Source organism: Abramis brama (assembly GCF_963993115.1).
Source record: "Abramis brama genome assembly, chromosome: 16".
Taxonomy (NCBI): Eukaryota; Metazoa; Chordata; class Actinopteri; order Cypriniformes; family Leuciscidae; genus Abramis; species Abramis brama.
The window spans coordinates 17,445,367-17,469,138 of record NC_139978.1 but is presented as its reverse complement, the minus strand read 5'-3'; the positions used below and the strand labels follow the sequence as shown (position 1 = coordinate 17,469,138).

At 39.6% G+C, this 23,772-nt stretch overlaps 1 protein-coding gene across 1 annotated transcript in view; it reads left to right on the top strand.

Annotated features, from left to right (window-relative positions):
- rimbp2b (RIMS binding protein 2b) overlaps positions 1-23,128 on the top strand; it is a 148,328-nt gene extending 125,200 nt beyond the window's left edge. The window contains exons 22-32 of the mRNA XM_084086743.1: positions 373-1,134; positions 3,182-3,296; positions 3,785-3,910; positions 6,548-6,714; positions 9,517-9,685; positions 10,055-10,117; positions 13,772-13,875; positions 16,934-16,966; positions 17,923-17,994; positions 18,197-18,331; positions 21,094-23,128. Of these exons, the coding sequence (XP_083942869.1) occupies positions 373-1,134; positions 3,182-3,296; positions 3,785-3,910; positions 6,548-6,714; positions 9,517-9,685; positions 10,055-10,117; positions 13,772-13,875; positions 16,934-16,966; positions 17,923-17,994; positions 18,197-18,331; positions 21,094-21,282 (1,935 nt within the window). The 3' untranslated portion in view covers positions 21,283-23,128. The remainder of the gene's footprint in view (positions 1-372; positions 1,135-3,181; positions 3,297-3,784; positions 3,911-6,547; positions 6,715-9,516; positions 9,686-10,054; positions 10,118-13,771; positions 13,876-16,933; positions 16,967-17,922; positions 17,995-18,196; positions 18,332-21,093) is intronic.
- Positions 23,129-23,772: the final 644 nt, after the last annotated feature.

Below are 23,772 nucleotides of genomic sequence, written 5' to 3'. Positions count from 1 at the left end.
GTGCTTTGTTAGTGGATTGTCTCAGTGAACCCTGCATATGTGACACTCTCCGGTTCTCGTTTTCTGTATGGTTTGCATTTCCTGACATTTTCCTTCTACAGATTCCCTTCCGTCGCATGTCATGTCCGTCATGGAATGAGACTGCATGCCCTACATTCGACCATGATCTCCAATAACTAATTCTGTCTTTATTTTGTCTTTCTTTTCCCATTTTGTTCTCTATTTGCACACTGTTTATTCTTCTCTGCCTGTTCTAACACCACCAAACAAAATCCTCCAAAACGATCCCGATTTTAACTAATTGAAAAACATCCAAATCTAACTGAAACTTTGGCTCCTTCCTCGTCCATCACCCTCTCCGGCCTCTAAAAGGCGTATTACAGGCGTCAGGATCTAGCGGTGGAACGAGACAGTTGGGACTTGCAGCGGGAGGTGGTACGACAGCGCTCCTTGCGCTCCCACAAGCGGCTCCACAGCATCCCGGAGGTTGCCGAGGAGGATCCGGACACTGGGGTGGAGGTCATGGGCCAGCGGCTGCGTTTCGAGGAGGCTCGTCCAGGCACTCCATGCAGGAGCCCAAGGCCATACCACCAGGACTCGCGGCAGCCGAACCACCTCTCCCCAAGTAAGTCCATCCGCAGGCTGCAGAGGCAGCGCTCCTCTCCACGCTACACCTCCATAGAGGAGCGGCCGCAGTGCTGGAGCAGCAGCAGTAGCAGGCAGAACACTAAGAGCCCGGACAGTGGACTAGACTGCGGGAGCGAGGAGGAGGGTTCGCTCGGTTACCGCGGAGGCTACCACTCATACACAGGGGGCAGCCAGCTGCGAGTGGGTTCTGGGCCCAACATGCGAGTTATTCACTGTGAAGGGCCAGTGGAGCGCCGTGCTCTGGCTGCCGGCAGGAAAAGGTCGCTGACCCGCCAGTGCAGTGTGGAGGAGGACTTCCTGGACAACATTCCAGAGACAAGGAGCATGCGGGAGTCGTACCACCATTACCACTATCATCCGCACCATCACCAACCCCAACGCAGGTTCCGGAGCGAGGGCAGGCTGAGCGAGGTTGGCAGGACCTATCACAGGGACATTAGGGCCTACTCTGTGGCCAGACTCAACAGGGCAATGGATGAACCCCTGGTGTGTGTCTCCTACCCCTCCTCTCACCCTTCCGCCCTCTTCTCATCTACCAACTGCTTTGTGTTCCCATAGATAAGCAATAAAACCATTCTTCTGTTCATGGTGTTCCACCCAGTCTGTCATTGGTTCATTTGGTTTGGTTCTTCTCGTTTCACTTTTTTGTTTGGTCTATTTCGCTAGATGTTGCTTAACTTTGTTATTGTTTGATTTCACCTTTTGATATTGCTATTGTTTTGGGTTGGGGTGGGGGGGGGTTGCTTGTAAGATCTTTCTTGACTTTCTTGATTTGTTTTAGATCTCATGTGACTTTGTTTGATTCCTAGAGTGTCAAGTGAGATTTTTTGGATGTGTAGATTTGTTTTGATTACCTAAAGGCCATTTCTGAGTGTTTCTTGTTTCTGTTGTAAGAAGAGTCACAAATCAACTGACAATGTTTCCACAGCCCTCCAACTTATAATTTAGAGTCCAACTTTGAAGCAGTTTAAGGGGCCCTTCACATATCGTGTTTTTTGCGTGCTCAAGTTCGTTATTTCAAATGTAGGCGCGCGACAAGTGCGCTCATGATAGAAGCGATGTGTTTGCGGCACACTCATTTTTTCCAGGATTAAAAAAATCTCAACTTTTCAGAATGCCACAAGCGCACCGCAGGTCATGTGACAAGAACCAACCAATCAGCTTCACCCTTTCCGTAACAACATTGAAAGCTCAGTCAACATGGAGGAACAGCTGATCATAGCGATTCAGAGATATCCAGAGCTTTTTGACTCATCAAGTGCTTATTATTTTGATTCAATTAAATTGAATTCAATTCAATTGTGGAGAGCGCAGTTCATGGTTGCATAGCAACGATAGATGCCACGCATGTGAACGGCCCCTAAAGCAGTGTTTCCCAACTCTGTTCCTGGAGGCACCCCATCAGTACACTTTGTGGATGACTCCCTTATCTGACCCATTCATTTCAGGTCTTGGAGTCTCTAATAATGAGCTGATAAGTTGATTCAGGTGTGTTTGATTAGGAAGAGTTCAAAAATGTGTAGTGTTGGGGTGCCTCCCGGAACAAGGTTGAGAAACACTGGTTAAGAGTTGTTTATAGGAAGCTGAACACACCAAAATTAGAATAAATCTACATTCAACAGTGTGGTGTGTATAAGTTATTTGTGCAAGCCAATAAACAGTGTGGTGCACGTATTAGAATGATCAAAGCTGGTTTGTTTGTTTGTCTGCACAGTTTCAACCATGAAGAGCCAACCAATCAGAATTGTGCTGCACTGTTAAAACTGGTTTACACCACGCTAACTTTAATCAAGTTAGTTGTGTTGCAATCCAGTTAGTTGTGCTGCACTGTGCATTGGCTCGAACAGATATCTCATCCACACTTCTCTGAATTAAGTGAATTAATCTTTTTTTGATGTGTTTTGCTAATACCTGTGCACACATCAAGGTTTTCAGTAATACTATTAGCCTAATATTACTAGATATTGAGGGGGAACCCAATTGAAAATTAAAAAAAGAATTTTCTTTAGAATTAGAAAATCAACCATTATTCTGAATATTTGGGGGAAATGTCATCCGGAATGTCTGTGGTGGTTAAGGTCCTGACCTACTATCCATATACAGATTTGCAGCACCTATGAATAGTTTTATTTACCCTTTTACATACTTTAAACATTAAGAGTGTAGACAGACCACAATGTAGAATTATATGAATCAGAATGCTCATATCACACAGACTACATTAAAAACTATCCCATATGAACTAAAGAGGAGCAGAACAAAAACCAAAATGGTCTTTAGCTAAGCATCTGATTTCTGCCAAAACCCTGCTCATGTTGTTGTCAGAGTTTGTTTCAATTGTTTATGTTAAATGTTATGGTGGGTTCATCCTCCTTGTTTTGATTTCACTTGGGACTAGAATCTCGTTCTCTAAAGATATCAGTTTTTTGTTTGTTTTTTTCATTTTGGGGTTGATGGGAATAATTTTTTTAAAGGATATCTATTTTTAAGGCACCACAGGCTTTGATTAACATTTTAATGTTTACTTTTGAAGATTTTAGGGAGCTCTCCCTCTACGGGACGCTCGGATCGACTGGACCATTCTGGCCGTAGGATGAATCATGGCTGTCCACCCTCTCAGAGAAGACCAATGACAGTCCCTTCCATTGGTTAGTGAGGTCATATATTTGGACTCTCCCTCCCTTCCTTTACTATCTTTCATAGAGACTCCTGTTGTGTGTTCCTCTGTTTTCCTTACAGTACATGTCATGATGACAGTTATGTAGGCCTGTAGGGCCTAGGAGTCCCTTGATGGGGAGGCCTCTGCCATTCATCCTGTTTCAGATTCACAAATAATAAAAGGAGGGAGAGTTATTCAACTGCTTTATTCTAATATACAGATGGTACTCCTAACAGGGCACACACACCACCACCTAAAAAAGCATCCTCATCATGAACATTGCTGTTTTACTCTGGAGCAACTCAAGTCAGCTGGCTTTCAATACGGTTTTAAAATCAGTATGTCATTTTGACTTGCATTAGAATGGCATTTCTGATCCTAAAACGCATCTCAGGAGCTTTGAAAACATCAGAATCCACAATTCACAGGCTGAGTAGAGGGGGTGTGGCTGTAATGCTCTGATTGGTGTTTCCTTAGAAATCACCGTGGAGAATAACAGTGAGGGGAGTGAGGGGAACCTCTCACCTATCAAGGATGATGTTTACTTTACCAATGTAGCCCACCGCAGGAAATGGCCCCCACAGCGAACTGAGCAACGATATGGTATGTGGCGTGGCTCCTCCATGAAAAGAAAATCTAACAAAAATTACCAGAACAATTTGACCTGAATTATTGAATTATCTTGTTTAAAGACCCCATCAAATCAAAGTGAGAGTTGTGTGGCTGTTAGGCTTTTAACATCGTTTTCAACTAAAAACGTAAACGCGATTTTACACGAAAGCGCCGTTTTGGGAGAAAATGCAAACTTTTGAAAAGGGTGTTTCAAAGTGCAAGTTTCAAACGAATCTCTGAAGACAATGACGTCATGAACATGCATATGTTGTGTTCAGTCTATAGTGTTTCAGCGCCATCTAATGGCCTGGCAGCAGAATACAGGGTTTTTAGTCGTTTTCGCGTATCAGTGTAAATGGGGATCGTTTTCCGTTGTAAGCATGTCGTTGCTGTGTAAACGTACATTTATAAAGACGTATATTTGTAAAGATGTTTAAGTGGCTTCCCAGGTAAGTTTTAGTTTAGTTAGAGTCTGATTTTTTGGGGTTCAAGAAGATGTATTGTTTTTTTAGCTGTGTTCACGGTCTTGGTAACTTACTCTACATTACCCTACATTTATTCTGGCTAATTGAGCTGGCTCTTACACAAAAAGTAAATCAAACTGATGCTTTTCATGTTTGGTGTGATTGGGTATTCGCTTCAGATGTCAAACCTTCAGGTGCACATGCTGCATCACGGGTGGATCAAACTCTGAGTTGACAGAGAATTTTAGCGAGTGTTATGAACCCGCTGAACCTGATCTAATCCGTGTTGGATTTGTTTGACTTTATAAACTCTAAACCTACTCTGAAACTCAGAGTTTGTTCAACTAGCTTGGTGTAAGAGGCCAGTGGTCATGCTAGTGCACTCATAAATGCTGACAAAATTAACAGTATATATTGAGTAAGCTCATTTTGCACCACACAAATTTTTGTCCTGCCCAAACTTCCTGTTTCAATAGTAAAATACATCAATACAGCAAAGCAGACTACATTTTTTGAGTGATTTAATGGGGTCTTTAAAGGATATTTTCAATCTTAATACAAGTTAAACTCTATTGACTGCTCCTGTGACATGATGTTTACCACAGACAAACATTTTGACCCAAAAAAAGTCCACTCAAATAAATGGTAAAAAAACCCCATTTTCTCAGAAGTAAAGTCACAAGAATCAAACATAAAACACGTTTACATGAGACTAGTATGGTGGTTTCGCTTTACTAACCTTGTCTAAATAAAGTCATATCCACTATTTCAGCTCCTGTCATGTCCATGCTAAGCCCTTAAACCTTAAACTTTATCACAAAATTCACAAAAGAATACCAGAAAGGGACACACACAGGTAGCTATTCATAAAGTACTGTTTATAACTACATAGAAGTTCATTCTTCAGCAGTAGTCCCAGCGTTAAAAGAAAACTGGGACAATTGTACAGCTCAAACAACACATTTACAGTATTTAGACAAAAATACAAGCTTCACATTTATTTTAACCTGGAATGTAAACACAGTAACTCAAATGCAGTCGCTAGAGCTTTACTTGCATTGCTGATCTTAAAAAGAACAGAAGCTGCCTTTACCATATAGACATGTGGGAGCCTCTCATTAACATTTGGAAGATAGTATGGATGAGCATATTTATTGAGCTATTTTTAGATATCTTTATATGTTTATTTATGTTTTAATCAAGAGGCAATTTCTACATTTATTTCACCTTTACTATTTCCACATGGTAACTTGTCTTTATTCTAGTTAAACATGATTAGGATTAGGTTTTGGTCTGTTTAAGGGTGATTGCTCCTTTCTTTGTGCTTATCGTGTGATCTAAAACACCAGACAGTGTTTGTGAACCCCTCTTCTCCTCCTCTTCTTCCTCATCGTCCATCTTTTACTGAGCTTTAAAAAGTTTTCCTTTGAGATCCTCAAATGTTTTATTTGCATGGATGTCTTTCTACTGTTGGATGTTGTGTGACTGCTAACCTTAAGAGCAGAGATGTCTTCCCCCCTGTGCCAGCTGTGGTTTTAAATGCTGCTTGTGAATGTTCTGCATATTCTTATCAGTAACTGGGTGCATGATTCACTTCTATCAGATCCATATACACTTCTAATTAACTGGCATGGTCTACTGTTTACTACTATCTTAACAGCCATTGGTACAAGATAACAGAAAAGTTTTTTGCGATACCTAATTTTTTTTTTAATGATTTTGAGTGAATCATTCCAGTGAAGTATTACTAATTAGTTGCTGCATGTCTGTCCAGGAAAGTTCTGTATATTTTTACAGTAAAACAGCAATGTTTTATCCATCCCTTGTTTTTTTAACATGCATGGTCATTTCAAACGTGTTCTTACTTCTGTTTTCAATATGCTCGCATATTACCCCACTGGTGTGCTGTGCGGCAGATCATTTCACTGTATAGGGAACATTTATATCAGGTGTGATTAACATTTTTATGAACACGAGTTTATTATGGTAATGTGTGTTAATACTTTTATATAATTTTCTAAACATTGTTTAGCTGCATTTCACAGATTTGGACTGATGCCTCTGTAGAAGTAGATTAGGCTAAATGTGTAATTTTCTTTTTTGGGGCTTTATCTGTCATTTGATTTCTGTGTGTAGCAGAAGCTTGCCCTCTTCTCTGTTTCAGATGGTTATGGTGGACGGGAACGGCGGTCTTCAGACTACTATGAGGAGTCGGAGCCAGAAGACTCCAGAATATTTGTGGCCATGTTTGACTATGACCCCCTGTCAATGTCTCCCAACCCCGATGCTGCTGTAGAGGAACTTCCCTTCAAGGAGGGCCAGATCATAAAGGTTTGATCTGAACTGACTGATGTCAAGCAATTCTCAACCGTCATTTAATTCCACAGCTTGTTTTTCTTTTGTTTCCACTTTTTCTTTTCTTTTCTTTCCTTTTTAGGGATGCACCTATACAGAAGTGCTGACTGTAACCACTAACTGATCATTATATTTATGTACTAATGTACCTATATAATTGCAAATATTAAAAGTATTGATTATTAAATTATATAGTATAGTATTAAATTCTAAATCTACATTTTTCATCAAAAATCTTGGTGTCATAACTGGCTGTTTTTGTGTCATGGCTGGCAAAAATTAATAATAATATTTAAGTTAATTACATTTAATATATAATTATAATATACCTTAAGTCACCGCCCATTGGCAGGTATGGCAAAAAGTTAGGTTTAGGCCCTGTGTATACAGTGAGGAAAATAAGTATTTGAACACCCTGCTATTTTGCAAGTTCTCCCACTTAGAAATCATGGAGGGGTCTGAAATTGTCATCGTAGGTGCATGTCCACTGTGAGAGACATAATAAAAAATAATAAAAAAAACAGAAATCACAATGTATGATTTTTTAACTATTTATTTGTATGATACAGCTGCAAATAAGTATTTGAACACCTGAGAAAATCAATGTTAATATTTGGTACAGTAGCCTTTGTTTGCAATTACAGAGGTCAAACGTTTCCTGTAGTTTTTCACCAGGTTTGCACACACTGCAGGAGGGATTTTGGCCCACTCCTCCACACAGATCTTCTCTAGATCAGTCAGGTTTCTGGGCTGTCGCTGAGAAACACGGAGTTTGAGCTCCCTCCAAAGATTCTCTATTGAGTTTAGGTCTGGAGACTGGCTAGGCCACGCCAGAACCTTGATATGCTTCTTACAGAGCCACTCCTTGGTTATCCTGGCTGTGTGCTTCGGGTCATTGTCATGTTGGAAGACCCAGCCTCGACCCATCTTCAATGCTCTAACTGAGGGAAGGAGGTTGTTCCCCAAAATCTCGCAATACATGGCCCCAGTCATCCTCTCCTTAATACAGTGCAGTCGCCCTGTCCCATGTGCAGAAAAACACCCCCAAAGCATGATGCTACCACCCCCATGCTTCACAGTAGGGATGGTGTTCTTGGGATGGTACTCATCATTCTTCTTCCTCCAAACACGTTTAGTGGAATTATGACCAAAAAGTTCTATTTTGGTCTCATCTGACCACATGACTTTCTCCCATGACTCCTCTGGATCATCCAAATGGTCATTGGCAAACTTAAGACAGGCCTTGACATGTGCTGGTTTAAGCAGGGGAATCTTCCGTGCCATGCATGATTTCAAACCATGACGTCTTAGTGTATTACCAACAGTAACCTTGGAAACGGTGGTCCCAGCTCTTTTCAGGTCATTGACCAGCTCCTCCCGTGTAGTTTTGGGCTGATTTCTCACCTTTCTTAGGATCATTGAGACCCCACGAGGTGAGATCTTGCATGGAGCCCCAGTCCGAGGGAGATTGACAGTCATGTTTAGCTTCTTCCATTTTCTAATGATTGCTCCAACAGTGGACCTTTTTTCACCAAGCTGCTTGGCAATTTCCCTGTAGCCCTTTCCAGCCTTGTGGAGGTGTACAATTTTGTCTCTAGTGTCTTTGGACAGCTCTTTGGTCTTGGCCATGTTAGTAGTTGGATTCTTACTGATTGTATGGGGTGGACAGGTGTCTTTATGCAGCTAACGACCTCAAACAGGTGCATCTAATTTAGGATAATAAATGGAGTGGAGGTGGACATTTTAAAGGCAGACTAACATGTCTTTGAGGGTCAGAATTCTAGCTGATAGACAGGTGTTCATATACTTATTTGCAGCTGTATCATACAAATAAATAGTTAAAAAATCATATATTGTGATTTCTTGATTTTTTTTTTTCAGATTATGTCTCTCACAGTGGACATGCACCTACGATGACAATTTCAGACCCCTCCATGATTTCCAAGTGGGAGAACTTGCAAAATAGCAGGGTGTTCAAATACTTATTTTCCTCACTGTATATATAAATTGTCAATATTTAACATTCTGATTATTAAATTATAAGTATACATTTCGATACGAATGTAGCAATATATAATGAGTATATAATCAATTTTGTTTTTATATAAATATTTATATATATATATATAGAAATATTTTTTTAATGTTTAAAAAGATTTTGCATGGCTAATTTTATATTCAAAATCTGTTTTATTCTAATTATATGTAGGTATGGAATAATACAGGAATTTTAACTGTTATCCTTAATTTATAATTATATTTAATGTATTTATTTATCAATATAATTGCCAATATTAAATTTAATTATAAATTATAATATGAAATTATAAGTGTACATTTTTCAATATAAGTTCATTATTTTAAAATGAGTATATAATTTATACAGATATACAGTATATAATCAGTAGAATCCTTTTATATCTATACATTTGTATATAGCTTTAGAATGATTTATTTTGTATAAATAATACTTTGTACGTTGCTAGTTCTTATGTTAGTTATGTTCTGTTCTTTTCTAGTTAAAGTCAGTCCATTGCTGTCTTGCTATTCCAATGTACTTATTTTTACTTTCAGAATTCTGTGGCCATTTGCATTTATTTAATTAGCACTTTTATGCAAATGAAAGTTATAGAAGCATAACTGAATAATCCAAGATAAAAAATAACAAAAAACATTAGACGTAGTGCTACTGTACCAAATTGAGTAGAGGACATTAGAGAGAGTGTAATTAAAAATGCAATGAAATGAGTTTAATTATGGCCCTGCTGTGTTGTCCAGGTGTTTGGAGAGAAGGACACAGATGGATTCTATAGAGCAGAGGTCTGTGGCCGCAGGGGGCTCATCCCCTGTAACATGGTCTCAGAGATCCAGACGGATGATGATGAAATGATGGACCAGCTGCTCAAACAGGGGTTTCTTCCTCTCAACACGCCCATTGAGAAAATAGGTATGATCTAACAGGTGTGCTGACCCCTGCCCATCTTACCCTCTTTACTTCATTTTCTGCCTTCTCTTTCCTTTCTCTGTTCTGATTTGTTTTACAGTAGATTAAACATGGTGCTTGTCTGCAAATCCTCTACCTGTTCAGTTTTCATTTTAGAACCCTTAAAGGGATAGTTCATCAAAAAATGAAAATTCTGTCATCACTCATGTCGTTCTAAACCCATATGACTTTCTTTCATCTGCGGAAAACAAAAGAAGTCATATAGAAGAATGTCAAAGGCAGATTTTTCCTTTAAATCCTCTGCCTTCCTTGCCTTCATCCTTTCCTCTCTCTCTTCCATTTCTTTCTTGCTTTCCTCTTTTTTTTCTCAAGTGAACTGTAATAGGTTCAAAGATGGCCGTTCAATTAATCGCAGGTCCCGGAAATCCAAGAGAGGTTTGTGCCCCCATCTTTTCTTCATCAGTTTTCTCATTCAAACCATCTTTTCTTTTTCACTTAAGTGCCTTTTCTCAGCTCACCTCCAAGTTTCCCTTCATCACTTGAATGACGCTTAAATGTCAGCATGACTTATTCTTCTGTTCCCACTGACACCTCATACAGGAAATAATGCAGATTGAACAGTGAGTGGGGTCCAAAAGTCTGCAACTATTGAAAAGGTCTGGATTTTGTATTTTATAGCATCTTGTGCTTTAATGGAAACAGAAACATCTGACCGTTTATACAAAGGAGTTCACATGATCAATGTCACTCATTTACTTTGACTGGGGACCTAGTACAGAAACTTTATTTCCATTTTAAATGTGAAATATGTGATATATATATATATACACTGCTCAAAAAAATTAAAGGAACACTTTGAAAACACATCAGATCTCAATGGGGAAAAATATCATGCTGGATATCTATACTAATATGGACTGGGTAATGTGTTATGAACGAAAGGATGCCACATCGTTTGATGGAAATGAAAATAATCAACCTACAGAGGATTAAATTCAAAGACACCCCGGAAATCTAAGTGAAAAAATGATGCAGCAGGCTTGTCAATTTTGCTGAAATTTCATTGCAGCAACTCAAAATGGTTCTCAGTAGTTTGTATGGCCCCCACGTGCTTGTATGCATGCCTGACAACGTCGGGACATGCTCCTACTGACACGACGGATGGTGTCCTGGGGTATTTCCTCCCAGATCTGGACCAGCGCATCACTGAGCTCCTGGACAGTCTGAGGTGCAACCAGGTGATGTCAGATGGACCGAAACACAATGTCCCAGAGGTGTTCTATTGGATGTAGGTCAGGTGAGCGTGTTGGCCCTTCAATGGTATCATTCCTTCATCCTCCAGGAACTGCCTGCATGCTCTCGCCACATGAGGCCGGGCATTGTTGTGCACCAGGAGGAACCCAGGACCCACTGCACCAGCATAGGGTCTGACAATGGATCCAAGGATTTCATCCCAATACCTAATGGCAGTCAGGGTGCCATTGTCTAGCCTGCAGAGGTCTGTGCGTCCCTCCATGGATATGCCTCCCCAGACCCTCACTGACCCACCACCAAACCGGTCATGCTGAACGATGTTACAGGCAGCATAACATTCTCCACGGCTTCTCCAGACCCTTTCCTGTCTGTCACGTGCTCAGGGTGAACCTGCTCTCATTTGTGAAAACCACAGGACACCAGTGGCGGACCTGCCAATTCTGGTGTTCAATGGGAAATGCCAATCGAGCTCCCTGGTGCTGGGCAGTGAGCACAGGGCCCACTAGAAGACGTCGGGCCCTCAGGCCACCCTCATGAAGTCTGTTTCTGATTGTTTGGTCAGAGACATTCACACCAGTGGCCTGCTGGAGGTCATTTTGTAGGGTTCTGGCAGTGCTCATCATGTTTCTCCTCGCACAAAGGAGCAGATACCGGTCCTGCTGATGGGTTAAGGACCTTCTACCGCCCTGTCCAGCTCTCCTAGAGTAGCTGTCTGTCTTCCTGGAATCTCCTCCATGCTCTTGAGACTGTGCTGGGAGACACAGTAAACCTTCTGGCAATGGCACGTATTGATGAGCCATCCTGAAGGAGCTGGACTGCCTGCGCAACCTCTGTAGGGTCCAGGTATCGCCTCATGCTACCAGTAGTGACACTGACCCTAGCCAAATGCGAAACTGGAGAAAAACAGTCTGAAAAGATGAGTAGGGAAAAAATGTCAGTGGCCTCCACCTGTAAAACCATTCCTGTTTTGGGGGTTGTCTCACTGTTGCCCATCTAGTGCACCTGCTGTTAATTTCATTAACACTAAAGCAGCTGAAACTGATTACCAACCCCCTCTGTTACTTAACTGACCAGATCAATATCCCAGGAGTTTAACTGACTTGATGCTATTCTCTGATTAAAAAGTGTTCCCTTTATTTTTTTGAGCAGTGTATATACACAGACCCTTTCCAAAAAATGTGAATATCATGGAAAAGTTTATTTATTTCCATAATTCCATTCAAGACGTTAAACTTCCATAGATTATAGATTCAGGGCCCACAACTTAAACGATTTCAAGTATTTAGTTGTTTATTTGTACATAATTTGGGCTTCCAGCTCATAAAACCCACGAAAACAGGATTTCAAAAAATTAGAATATTACATGAAATTACACAGTGATACCATGGTCATTGAACCAGGTTTTGGTTATTTTGGCAGTGTGGGCAGGTGCAAATCCTGCTGGAAAATGAAGGAAGCATGAAGTGCTTATATATATATACCATTTGGACCCCACAGAAACTTTTCTACTTACTACTAAATGTGCCTTCTATTTTTTCATATCATGACTTCAGTATTTATTCAAGAAAAAAATGCTGCATGTGTCATTTTGTAGAATTTGTAAAATAATTTTATTGTCCTTAAAAGCAGTCCAATTATCAAAACTCATGCCAATGGTTGAGTCCAATGACTTGAACAGTAAAAATATTTTTAACATAAAATAAATGACACTTCACCTTAAAAAAGTTGGTAATATACAACTTTGAATTTACCACTAAATGTGCCTTCTATTTATTCATGTCATGACTTGTGTATTTATTTTGAGCCATTCAAGAAAAAGTGCTGCATGTGTCATTTTGTAGAATTTTTAAATCCTTTTATTGTCTTAAAAAGTAGGCAAAATCTTTAGATTTTTTTTTTTTTTTAAAGCTAGGGTAGACAATGTTTTTCATAAACAGTTTTTGTAATTCTGGTTGAAACTCTCTTAACATCCTGATAGCAATCAATAATAGAAGTGGTCTAGGTAATAAAAAAATGTCTTCTGTGGAAGTCTCAGGACCAACAAATGTTTGTCTGAATGCAATGATACGATGTCATACCTGCCTGTCAACATATGTATTTGCATACTTCTAAGATGTGTGATTGCGTACATCACACATCATCAGCGCATTCCGAAAGGCTATGCAGAGTTCTAGACAGACAGTCACTGAACAAACAGCAGCCAACTTTTACAGTTTATTTTGGACCAAAACAACAAGCTTATGCTGCGTTCACTCCATAACTACCTTTAGATGGCAACCCACTGAGCGGTTTCTATGTCAACACTATCAATGCCGAAATGAATCTGCAGCAGTCCGGTGGTACAAGTCAGCTCAAAGTTATTTATCGTTCACTATAATTGTAATGTTATGTGCTTTGAGTAAGGTAATTTAATGCAGTCTCTCGTGATGCTTTGCAGACTCTGCTCTGGCTGTGCGCATTCATGTGTTTTGGAGGAGGCGTGGCTTTGGAGAGCTGTCTGATGGGAGGGTGGGATCTTATGCTTTCAAAGCTAGCTTGCTATTGCTAGCCTCTCCGAAATTGCCTACCCTAGCTTTAACATAAAAAAATACACTTCACCTTGAAAGTTGGTAATATGCAACTCTGAATTTATCCATAAGAGGGCATCACATTCTTGCTGTCATCATTACAACCAGGCTTGCTGTCATTCATAAATCATGCTTTCCTTTTTTATATATTTATTTGTAATTAATTTTAATGATCAAAATAAATATCAAATAGTACTTTGTTTTTTGTTTCTTTCTCACCAGAACTTATTTGTTTTATCCATCTATTCTTGCTTTTTTTTTTTCTCAGAAAGGAACAAAAGGAGTGGAAGGCAGCACGCGGTGTCGACGCGGAGGATGGTGGCCCTATATGACTATGATCCCAGAGAAAGCTCTCCTAACATCGATGTGGAGGTAATGGAGTCCTTTTTGTCTGTGCTTTTGATTTTACGCTGGATTGCCTGGATGCCTGCCTCTGTAAAAGCCACCAAATTAATTTTCAGCCTATTGTCTTTGCTTTTGTGGCAACAATGTGGTTTGTATTTTTTTATGTTACTGTTCATTCAGATGGCACATGGCAGCTTTAAAGATTTAGTTCAGTTTAAAGATTGTTCACCCAAAAAAAAGAAAATCCTGTATGACTTGGTTCCCTTTCAGTCAGTTACGTTTGACGTTACGTCGCTACTGACATATTGGGGTCTCACTTGGGAGCCTTTGGGTAATAAGAAAACGGACCAGTGAACATTGGCTAGTGAGATTCCAAGCAACGGGTATATAAGCTTACTGGAAACTCACTCATTCATCTTATTGCTCAAATATTGTTTCAAAGCACTTTGCCATTTACCTTCACTTTGAGAGGAGACACTTCTACAGTTGGAGAAAAGGCGCATTCAGTGGGGTTTGCTCCCCACGATTGCACTGATAAGTGTAGCGAATACACCCCTGGGTGAATCGAGGTTGGACGATTGGTTTCTCTGCACGGGGCGTGATGCACAGCATCGTCCTGCCCCGGAACCTTTCTTCCCGGAGGTGCATGAGGAGGTCACAAAGTCTTGGAAGGCACTTCTTACTGCCCAAAGCCGCTTCACTGCTTCCTCCGCTCTCGCTACCCTCGATGGTGGGGAGGTCAAAAGTTACGCAGAGATTCCTCAGGAGGAGCGTGCAATTGCGGTGCATTTATGCCTGCAAAGAGCTGCCACCTGGCAGAATTGCCCATCCAAGGCCTGTAGGTTCTTGGCAGCTCTTGCCGCCAAGGCTTACAGTGCCCCTGGACAGGCTGCCTCCACCCTGCATGCTATGGTCTTGCAAGTCCATCAGACCAAAGCACTAAAAGAGCTGCACGAGGGTTATTCTGAGCCGGGGTTGTTTCAAGAACTGTGCACGGCGACTGACCTGGCCTTGGCCAGACTATGTCCACCTTGGTTGTCCAGGAACCTGAACCTGGCTGAGATGGACGCAGACAAAGCTCGCTTTCTCGATGCCCCCATCTCCCAGGCCGGCTTCTTCGGCAACACTGTTGAAGACTTTGCCCAGCAGTTCTCAGCAGTACAGAAGAAAGATTAAACACATCTTGCCCCGGCGGGATGCTTATGCTACCAGACCGCCGAGGGCTGCCCCTCCGCCTGCCCATCGCCGAGGGCACCTACATCAGCAGCAGGCAACATACAGGCCGCAATCTTTTGTTGAAAGAGTTTATTTCTGGTCCCACATTTTCACTAAAAGAGCAGTTTCCTCAATCTCTGGGTCACATGAGGACGCGATGCGTCACGCATCTCCGGCCAAACCTTTGAGGCTTCCATGGAGCCAGGTAAGAGTCACACCACCCTCACTGCCTCTACTTAGGGGCGCTACACCTCTCTGGTTGGACCCCAGTGCTCCACCTTGCTGCCTCTCCGCGTATAGGTCTGTAGTTCCGCTAGTGTCACTCGCACAGTGTGTGGGGTCCTGGCTAGCTCTTCTCAGCCCGTCTCGTTCGCTCATTCAGACGATCAGACTAGGTTATGCAATTCAGTTCGCCCTGTGTCCCCCCTGGTTCAGCGGCGTCCTGTTTACCTCAGTGGCAAACAAAGACGCCCCTGTCCTACGTGCAGAGATTGCGGTCCTGCTAGCGAAGGACACAATAGAGCCGGTCCCTCCAGCCAAGAAGAAGTCAGGGTTTTACAGCCCGTACTTCATCGTACCCAAGAAAGGCAGAGGGTTACGGCCGATCTTGGTTCTTTGTGTCTTGAATTGGGCTCTTCACAAGCACCCGTTCTAGATGCTAACGCAGAAACTCATCCTCACGTGCGTTTGCCCCTAAGATTGGTTTGCAGCGATCGACCCGAAGGACGCGTACTTCTATGTTTCGTTTTTGCCTCAACACAGACTGTTCCTTTGGTTTGCTTTCGAAGGTGAGGCATACCAGTACAAGGTCCTCCCCTTTGGGCTGTCCCTGTTTCCCCACATCTTCACGAAGGGAAGTGTTCAAATTCAAATTCTCAAATGTACACCCTGCTGGATCCCATCTCGGCTCCTCAGCACAAACCTAAATGAGTGAGTTGCCAGCAAGCTTATATACCCGTATGTCCAGGGGAGTGGCTTGCGATGCAAATCTCACTTGCCAATGTTTGTTGGCCCGTTTTCTTTCTACCCGAAGGTGATTGGGGTCCCAAGTGAGACCCCAATACCTCAGTATTGACGAAATGCCTCCGTTACCCTCCTTCAGGGAACGAGGTTTACAAAAGTTTCATTCATTTTGTTATGCGCTTTGTCTTTTTTCTTCTTTTTTTTTTTTTTTTTAAATAGTACTCAAATTATACTTGTAAAATTTCAGTCAATGCAACATTTAGAATTTTAGTTTGAAGTTTAGTTTAGTTTAAATTTAAACATTTTAATAGTTTAAGTTAACAATAATAACACTGGTTTACCAAATAACAAATAGTCCCACTCAAACTCATGCTATTGGTTGAGCCAATGTAGCTGTTTTGGCTTTGGACAGTAGAAAGCATTTTACAAAAAAAAATGAAACTTCACCCAGTTGGTAATTTGCACTTCCGAATTTATCTGTTAGAGGGCGTCAAAATAGAATAACAAAAAAATTGGGCTATTCATGTTGCCATCCTGACAACCAGGTCTGCTGTCATTCATAAATCATGCTGTGCTTTTTTTTACATATTTACATGTGTTCATTTTTTAAAATGTAATTTTACTTTATGTAAGATCTTAATCATATAAAATTAAAATCTAAGCAGAAAAAAGAAACAGCAGTGTTAAAAACAATACATTTAAAAACACATAATTGGGTAAAATGTCTCCTCAGTAGTAACACCCATCGAACTTGTCCAGTTAAAATTCCAGTTCAATTTAAAGAAAATCTCAGAGAACAAACAATATTAGAACTGCTAATAATTCTATATTAGTAGTAACAGTATTTTCAAGTCTTTTACACCCCATTGTCACTTACTGTCACCTTTGCATTGCCGCTGGCGCACAGGCCCGCTATGGGGGCAGCTTGCAGAGTGAGGAGGTGAGTGTGGAAGGAAGTAGTGAGTCTACACTCACTGGGTCTGTGACAAATGACACTCTATTTCCTGCTGAGGGAGCTCACTGCACTGTATCAGCACCTGTACTGTTTGTGGACATCTCACTTTTGGGGCCCCCACATCATAATGCATGAACAATACATTTGCATTGTGTACTGAATGTGTTTTAAAGCCTTCATAATATGCTTGATGAATGATTCTCTTAGGAATAAGCGTAATAGGAAGCCGTGTGTTTCATGATGGAAGTATTAGTGCCATGCTTTAGTGAACAAAATATGCATTTAAATGAATTCCAATGTGTATGCATGCATTTATTGGATATTATGAATCATTATAATGCGTTTATGAAGGCTTTGTGACAGGCTGTCGTAAAATTTGCTCCGCTGTAAGTGAGTGAGTTCCTATGAAAGGAATATGGAATGGTTATTTGTGACACTCTGTGTGTGTTTTTTGCTGTTGTTGGACTGGAGGTAAAGGGTTACACAATCACTGTGGTTTTGTGAACACAGCTCACAGTCTCCCAGAGAGGACCTGCCTTGCCCAGTGTTGGTTGATCTGTGTTTGTACTTCATTAGTTTGGTGGATGTTGTTTTGAACCTGAACTAAAGAATGTTGCTATAAAATATTAGATTTTATTTTCATTCTAATAGGGAACGTAGTGTCTCTTTTTTATATTTCTTAGCTTTTTTTAAGATAGATGGATGGATGGATGGATGGATGGATGGATGGATTGATTGATTGATTGATTGATTGATTGATTGATTGATTGATTGATTGATTGATTGATTGATTGATTGATTGATTGATTGATTGATTGATTGATTGATCGATCGATCTACATTGTGGTTGTAACTGTTGCATTTTTGCATATTAAACTAGCTCTGTGACAGTTATGAATGATGACTGAAATCTAACATGTTTTTCTCTTTCTGTTCTTCAGGCCGAACTGACGTTTTGTGCAGGTGATGTGATCACAGTGTTTGGAGAGATCGATGAGGATGGCTTTTATTATGTGAGTAGATTATTCACACCACCTGTGTTTTTGGCGCAAACACTATACTATTCCGCAAATGCGTTTTCCTCAGTGGCCAGCATTTAAACCTAATGGTGATCCTTCATGTTTGAGGTTATTCCTACTATTGACTTGGAACACAGGAGAGCTGCCACACTGGGATTTAGCCATAGATGCGTGATGTCCTCTGTTTTCCATGCAGGGGGAGCTCAATGGACACAAGGGTTTGGTCCCCTCCAATTTTCTTGAAGAAGTGCCTGATGACGTGGAGGTTTACCTCACAAACACCCCGAGCCGTCACCCCCAGGACCACCCGCCCCGGACAAAGAGCAAAAGGGTACATCCTGTTACACACTAGCCCTCTGTCATCCATTTATTTTAATCTTCTTCCTGCTCCGCTGTTTTTTTTCCTCTTCTCCGTCTGTGTTTGTGTTGTGTGACAGCCGGTTGCTTTTTTGATGGATCATTGAAGGAAAACAGAAAAGAAAAATGAAGACAGCTTACTAAACACAGAGACATACCGTTAAATACAAGACTGAGGAACCTTTATTTTTATGTCAGATGCTCTGCGGAAGCATTTGAGGAGAAATGTGAACTGTTAATGAAATTGCATATTCATACAGCATTGTTTGAAAAAAGAATTCACGCAAAGAGACGTGCCAGATTATTAGTTGTTTATTGTTATTATTTATGGGAAAAGAAGCACTAAAAGACTCTTTATTATTTTTTACTTAATTCACAAGTGAAGCATTGTAATTGATGCTTTATGAATGTAACTGTGTTTAAACGTGAAATTAATTTATAATAGAGGAGATAGTTTTGATGTACAGAGAACTGAAACCATGTAGAACTGTAGAACTGCATGCTTTTACTTTCAGAATGCTTCAACACCACCATGAAACTTTTTTAGGTGCTTTAACGGATTGAGACCAGTTAAAAAAAAAAAACGAACCTTAAATCCTTTTGTATATGTTTCCAAAATAATTGTTTTTGTATATTGCTGATATATAAGACTATCAACTTACAGAGAGACACAAAACAAATGTTGCAAGTAGAGAGAGGTATCAAGAATGATTTTATCTGTAGATGTAGATATTGTACAATGGACTGTAAAAAAAAAGAAAAGAAAATATAATTGCTGATGGATGTTCTGCTCAATCATCAGGACCCATCAAGGTTTTTCTGTACTGAAAGTTTGGTGATTTTATTTTTTCATATTCATTGTGAAGACAATTGAGATGCATTACATCATGGCATTGTTTTGTTTTTTTCCTCACTTGCTTGGCAAAACAGAAGAAGAGTGTTCATTTCACTCCGTAACGGCTCAGTATCTGTCACGTAAGTGAGCAACAGAGGATACAACGAATAACGCTGTCTTCGTCTAATGCATACGACACGGGTCCTTATTACTGTTGCACCTGGTATGCATAAAACATGCACATACGGCACATTAACACCAAGCATTTACAAAAAAAGTTGTTCACTGGCTCTAATTGCTCAAATGTAAGAAAAATCGAACAGAATTTACGTATATTTACGATTATTTCATTTTATTTTATAACTAGAATTACTTTTTGTAATTTCAATATTTTTATATTATTTAAATATATATTTTAAATATTAAATTATTTAAATATTATTTTAAATCTATAGTATATATATATATTTAAAAAAAACAAATAATAATTAAAGGATGTATATTTATAATATTTGTTATGAATTCAATTTTATTTAAGAATTTCACACTAAAATAGTGGGTTACGTTGACATTCTTTGTATGCACACAAATTAGCATTCATACACATGCATGCACAGACAAGGCACATAACGCTCATCAAAACACAGCTATAATTCTCATGACCTGGAATTCTCATCTCATATATTCGTGCATCAGTTTCACAGTACTACTAGTAGCGCTGCTCAGAGAGCTGTGATTGGTCCACTGCTGTCAGTGCATTAGACAGGCACAGCTGGTATCTTCAGTTGTTTCTCTGGGTGTTGTCCATTATAATGTTCGTCTTTCATTGACTCCTACTGTAAGTCTTAAAAAGCTATAAGGCCATTGTTGCACGGTCAGAATTGGACCCCTGACCCCCTTACCCCCACCCCTTCTCTTTTCTAATGTGTGCAGTTTAGTAGATTCCTAGTGTAAGCCCTGGGACAAACCCTCTCCTCTCCTGTGGACGTGCACCCTATCATACTGCACTGAGCACGAATTCACACTATTTAAATTTTTATTTCAAAACGAATACTGAAACATTGGCAAGGTCAGCCAGGTCATACAGGTGTGTGTGTGTGGGGTGCACTATTTCCATTGACTCTAGGAATGAACTCAAACAAGCATAAGTATCCTCACCCTTATCCGTCTAAAGCGTAGTTTGTAGTTCTATTCTCATATATATTTGATTGAATTGATTTTCATTTTAAGTTTATGCGTTCTTGCAGCCACTTTTGTAAATGAAGCTTTTTTAAAGCAGGTTTGATTTGGCTCCAACACCCTTGGTGAAGTTACCATGCTGAAAGGTGATAGATTACTTCAAAAGACTGGTAAATTAAATACTTATCTTCTCTTTTCATTGCCATTATAGATTGTCACTGTTAGCGTAAATACTCATTTGAAATAATGATGTGTTGTGCAACTATACAACTAAAATTAAGGGCAAAGTATGGCATGTAAAAGTGTTTTTGCTGTTAAGGAGTTCATAATTAGTTCATTGTCATTGAGATTACTGTCATGTCACTGTGTAAAAACAGTCAATTTCTTATGATTATTTTGTTGCACTTGCAGTCTGAACAGGTTTATTAATGTTTTAATGAGAGTTTAGCTAGAATTTTGACGTGAAGCATATTTTTTTAATTTGTGCAGTTTTACTAAAACGATTCCCACAGATGACTTTTTAGAGTGCCGCCCCCTATTGGCTGGATGTATTATTATTATTGACTGTATGGTGGCCCTTCTGGGACAGAAAGGACTGTGAGAGGAGATGGGAGTGTCTGTTGTACAGTAATGACGTTGAGATGCTTTAAAAGGCAAAGAAACACTTTCTTTTCTTTTTAAACATCCAGCCCCTGAACTGTCCCTTGCGGGTCTTCCGTTAGGTTCCCGTGGAAAAAGCGGGCCCTCCCAGAAGAAGTGCCACCCCCACAGTGCGCCCACACATCCCGGGGTCCGGCCCCGCAGCACAGGGGCCCGGCAGTTCCTTCCGGCGCCCCCGAGCTGACTCTAAGAAAAAAGGACTGCTCTCCAAAGGAAAGAATCTATTGAAAAGGCTTGGTGCTGTCAAATAGTTTCACACACAGTAAACCCTCCTCACGGCAGCCGGGTTAAGGAAAAAAAGTGGAATTATAAGAGAAGGTGGGAAAAATAAAATAAGAGTCACTTCTCCCATCTTCTGTTTCTGTAATCACGTGAATTGGGCATGGAAAAGAGAAAGGGAAATGGTGGAAACTAGGGCTTTCATGACCACTACTTCAGCTTTATCCCATTGAAGCTGTTACTCCAAACACTGTAAGTCTTGTTCGCCCACTTTTAATTCTTAAAAGCACAGAAATGCTCACTAATGTGAGTTGATGTCTTGTCTTAAAATATACAGTACAGGGGATAATGAAATATAATCTATGTGTATTAAATTAGGATAATATTTTATTATATTTGATTGATTTTAAGGGATAGTCAATTATTGTAGTGTTATTATTAATTATGTGATAGCAGCAACATCTAAGAATTACATTTCCCTTAAATGTAATACAATTAAACATTCATTTAATATAACAAATATCCAATAATACTATTTTTGGCACATTTTAGATCTAGAACTTCTTTTCTAAGAGAAAGATAACCTAGCACAAATTTTTAGGAGTTAGCACAAATATGAAATGTGGGTTTTTCAGTGACTAAACACTGCTTGTATGTCTACAAAAACCATGAGGGGGGAAAAAATGCTCTGCCACTTTTGACTGGATTGTTTTAGCACTAAAAGGTCATGAAACTCCTAGTGGAGCCCCGTCATATTTGCCTTATTCAATGCACAATGGTTTGTGTTGTGTCCAGTCAGTTGGGTGAGATTCGTCTGTCTGTGTCATGTGCAGTCATGTAGATGTTTTCCTCCTCATGAAAAAGCAGTGTATTTCGAATCTGTGTTGTGTTGGTTTTTTTGCAATGTGTGTCAAAAGTAGGGAGGGAGGACTCTAACCTTGTTTAAACCACTTTGGAAAGAACAAATGTCTGTTTAAATGGTTCGTAAATCCATTCGCATGTAAATTGTGCAAATGAATGCAGCAATTTACTTAAGAATGTTTTTATACGCGATTTACACATGAAGTTCTGTATGTTTTCACAAACAAGGCCCTTAATTTCCACTTATTTAGCACAACTTATTCATAATTTGACATAAATCAGTTTGGTTTTCGGCTCACCGATGCCTCTCCCAGCATTCAAACCATTTGAATAAAATGATGCACCTATTCTGTACTTGATAAGGATGAAGGAAATGAGCAATTGTGAATGTATGGCCAAGGAAAATCTTTCTGGAAACATTTCCTACCGTTTCCAATACGTGATTCATTTGATCCAGTCTGTACTATACTTGTTCCCCATTCATTGTTCATCTTTTTCTTTTTTTTTTGTCATTTCACCCCTACATTTTGCCCTGAACAAACATGCTAAAGTGGGTTTGCAAGGATTGACCGAGACTGCCAAAAGAAAAAAGAAAAACAGGAATGTATGAGAAACATTCTGTATATCTTGTACAATTTACAGCCAAACTCCAGGCATTTTAATTCATCAGAATAACTGTATTTTTTTTGGGTTTTTTTGCCGAGTCATTTAATCATATGTTACAGAACATCGCTTCTACGTGTTTGAGTGACTGCTGCTCTTTTTGTACTTTTGTCCATTTGTACATTCTTTTTAAATGTTTATACTTGCTTTTCAGACTGCCTTTTTTGTACATTAAACTTTATAATCTGACAGTGCAAGCTATCCTCATGGTGTCTTCAAACCATAATGTTTTAAAGTCTGCAATTGTGTGCTAGCTTTATGAAAAAGAATTATAAGCCTATATTGATGGTTATCAAATATTGTGTGAGTGTGCATGTGCAGTTTTATATCAAAATAAATTTGATATTTTATACACACTGTAGTATGCGTTTATTTTATTAACTCAATGTTCTACAGTTTTACAGGTGAGTGAATGCGTAATGGTGATGGTTGATACAATATAATCATGTACTTCCAATAGATGGCGCCCAAAGTCAAGAATTGCCAGTGATTTACACCCTTTAAAGGCGTGTACAAATTCACAAAATGTACAAGGGTCAAAGGCCGTTCTCTTTCTCTCTCATACACACTCCAAGATAAAACAATAAATGTATATAGGCTACCTGCACACACTTTTTTGTCCCTTCATGCGTATTTTACCAGAGTAGCTTACCACATGTTCATGTATTTGTTTTTAGCTCTGCAGCCCCACCTTTTTTATTATTTTTTTTAATAATATAAACAGAAAAAAGAACAGGTATGAGATCATCATATAAATAGCATAAAAGCTTCACATAGAAACTTTTTTTTTTTTTTTGCTTTACTATTTTTCAACCCAAGTAGTAACTCAATATAATTTTTATTATCTATCTGAAATAACAAAAAGTTTGGTTTTCTTTTAGCCCATTTTTGTTTATGTATATGATATTTCCCCATAATCAAACAAAGATAAACAATAAAGGCCACATTTGGTGGTAATCTTTGTCTATTCAAATAAACATATTTTTCACAAAAGTAAG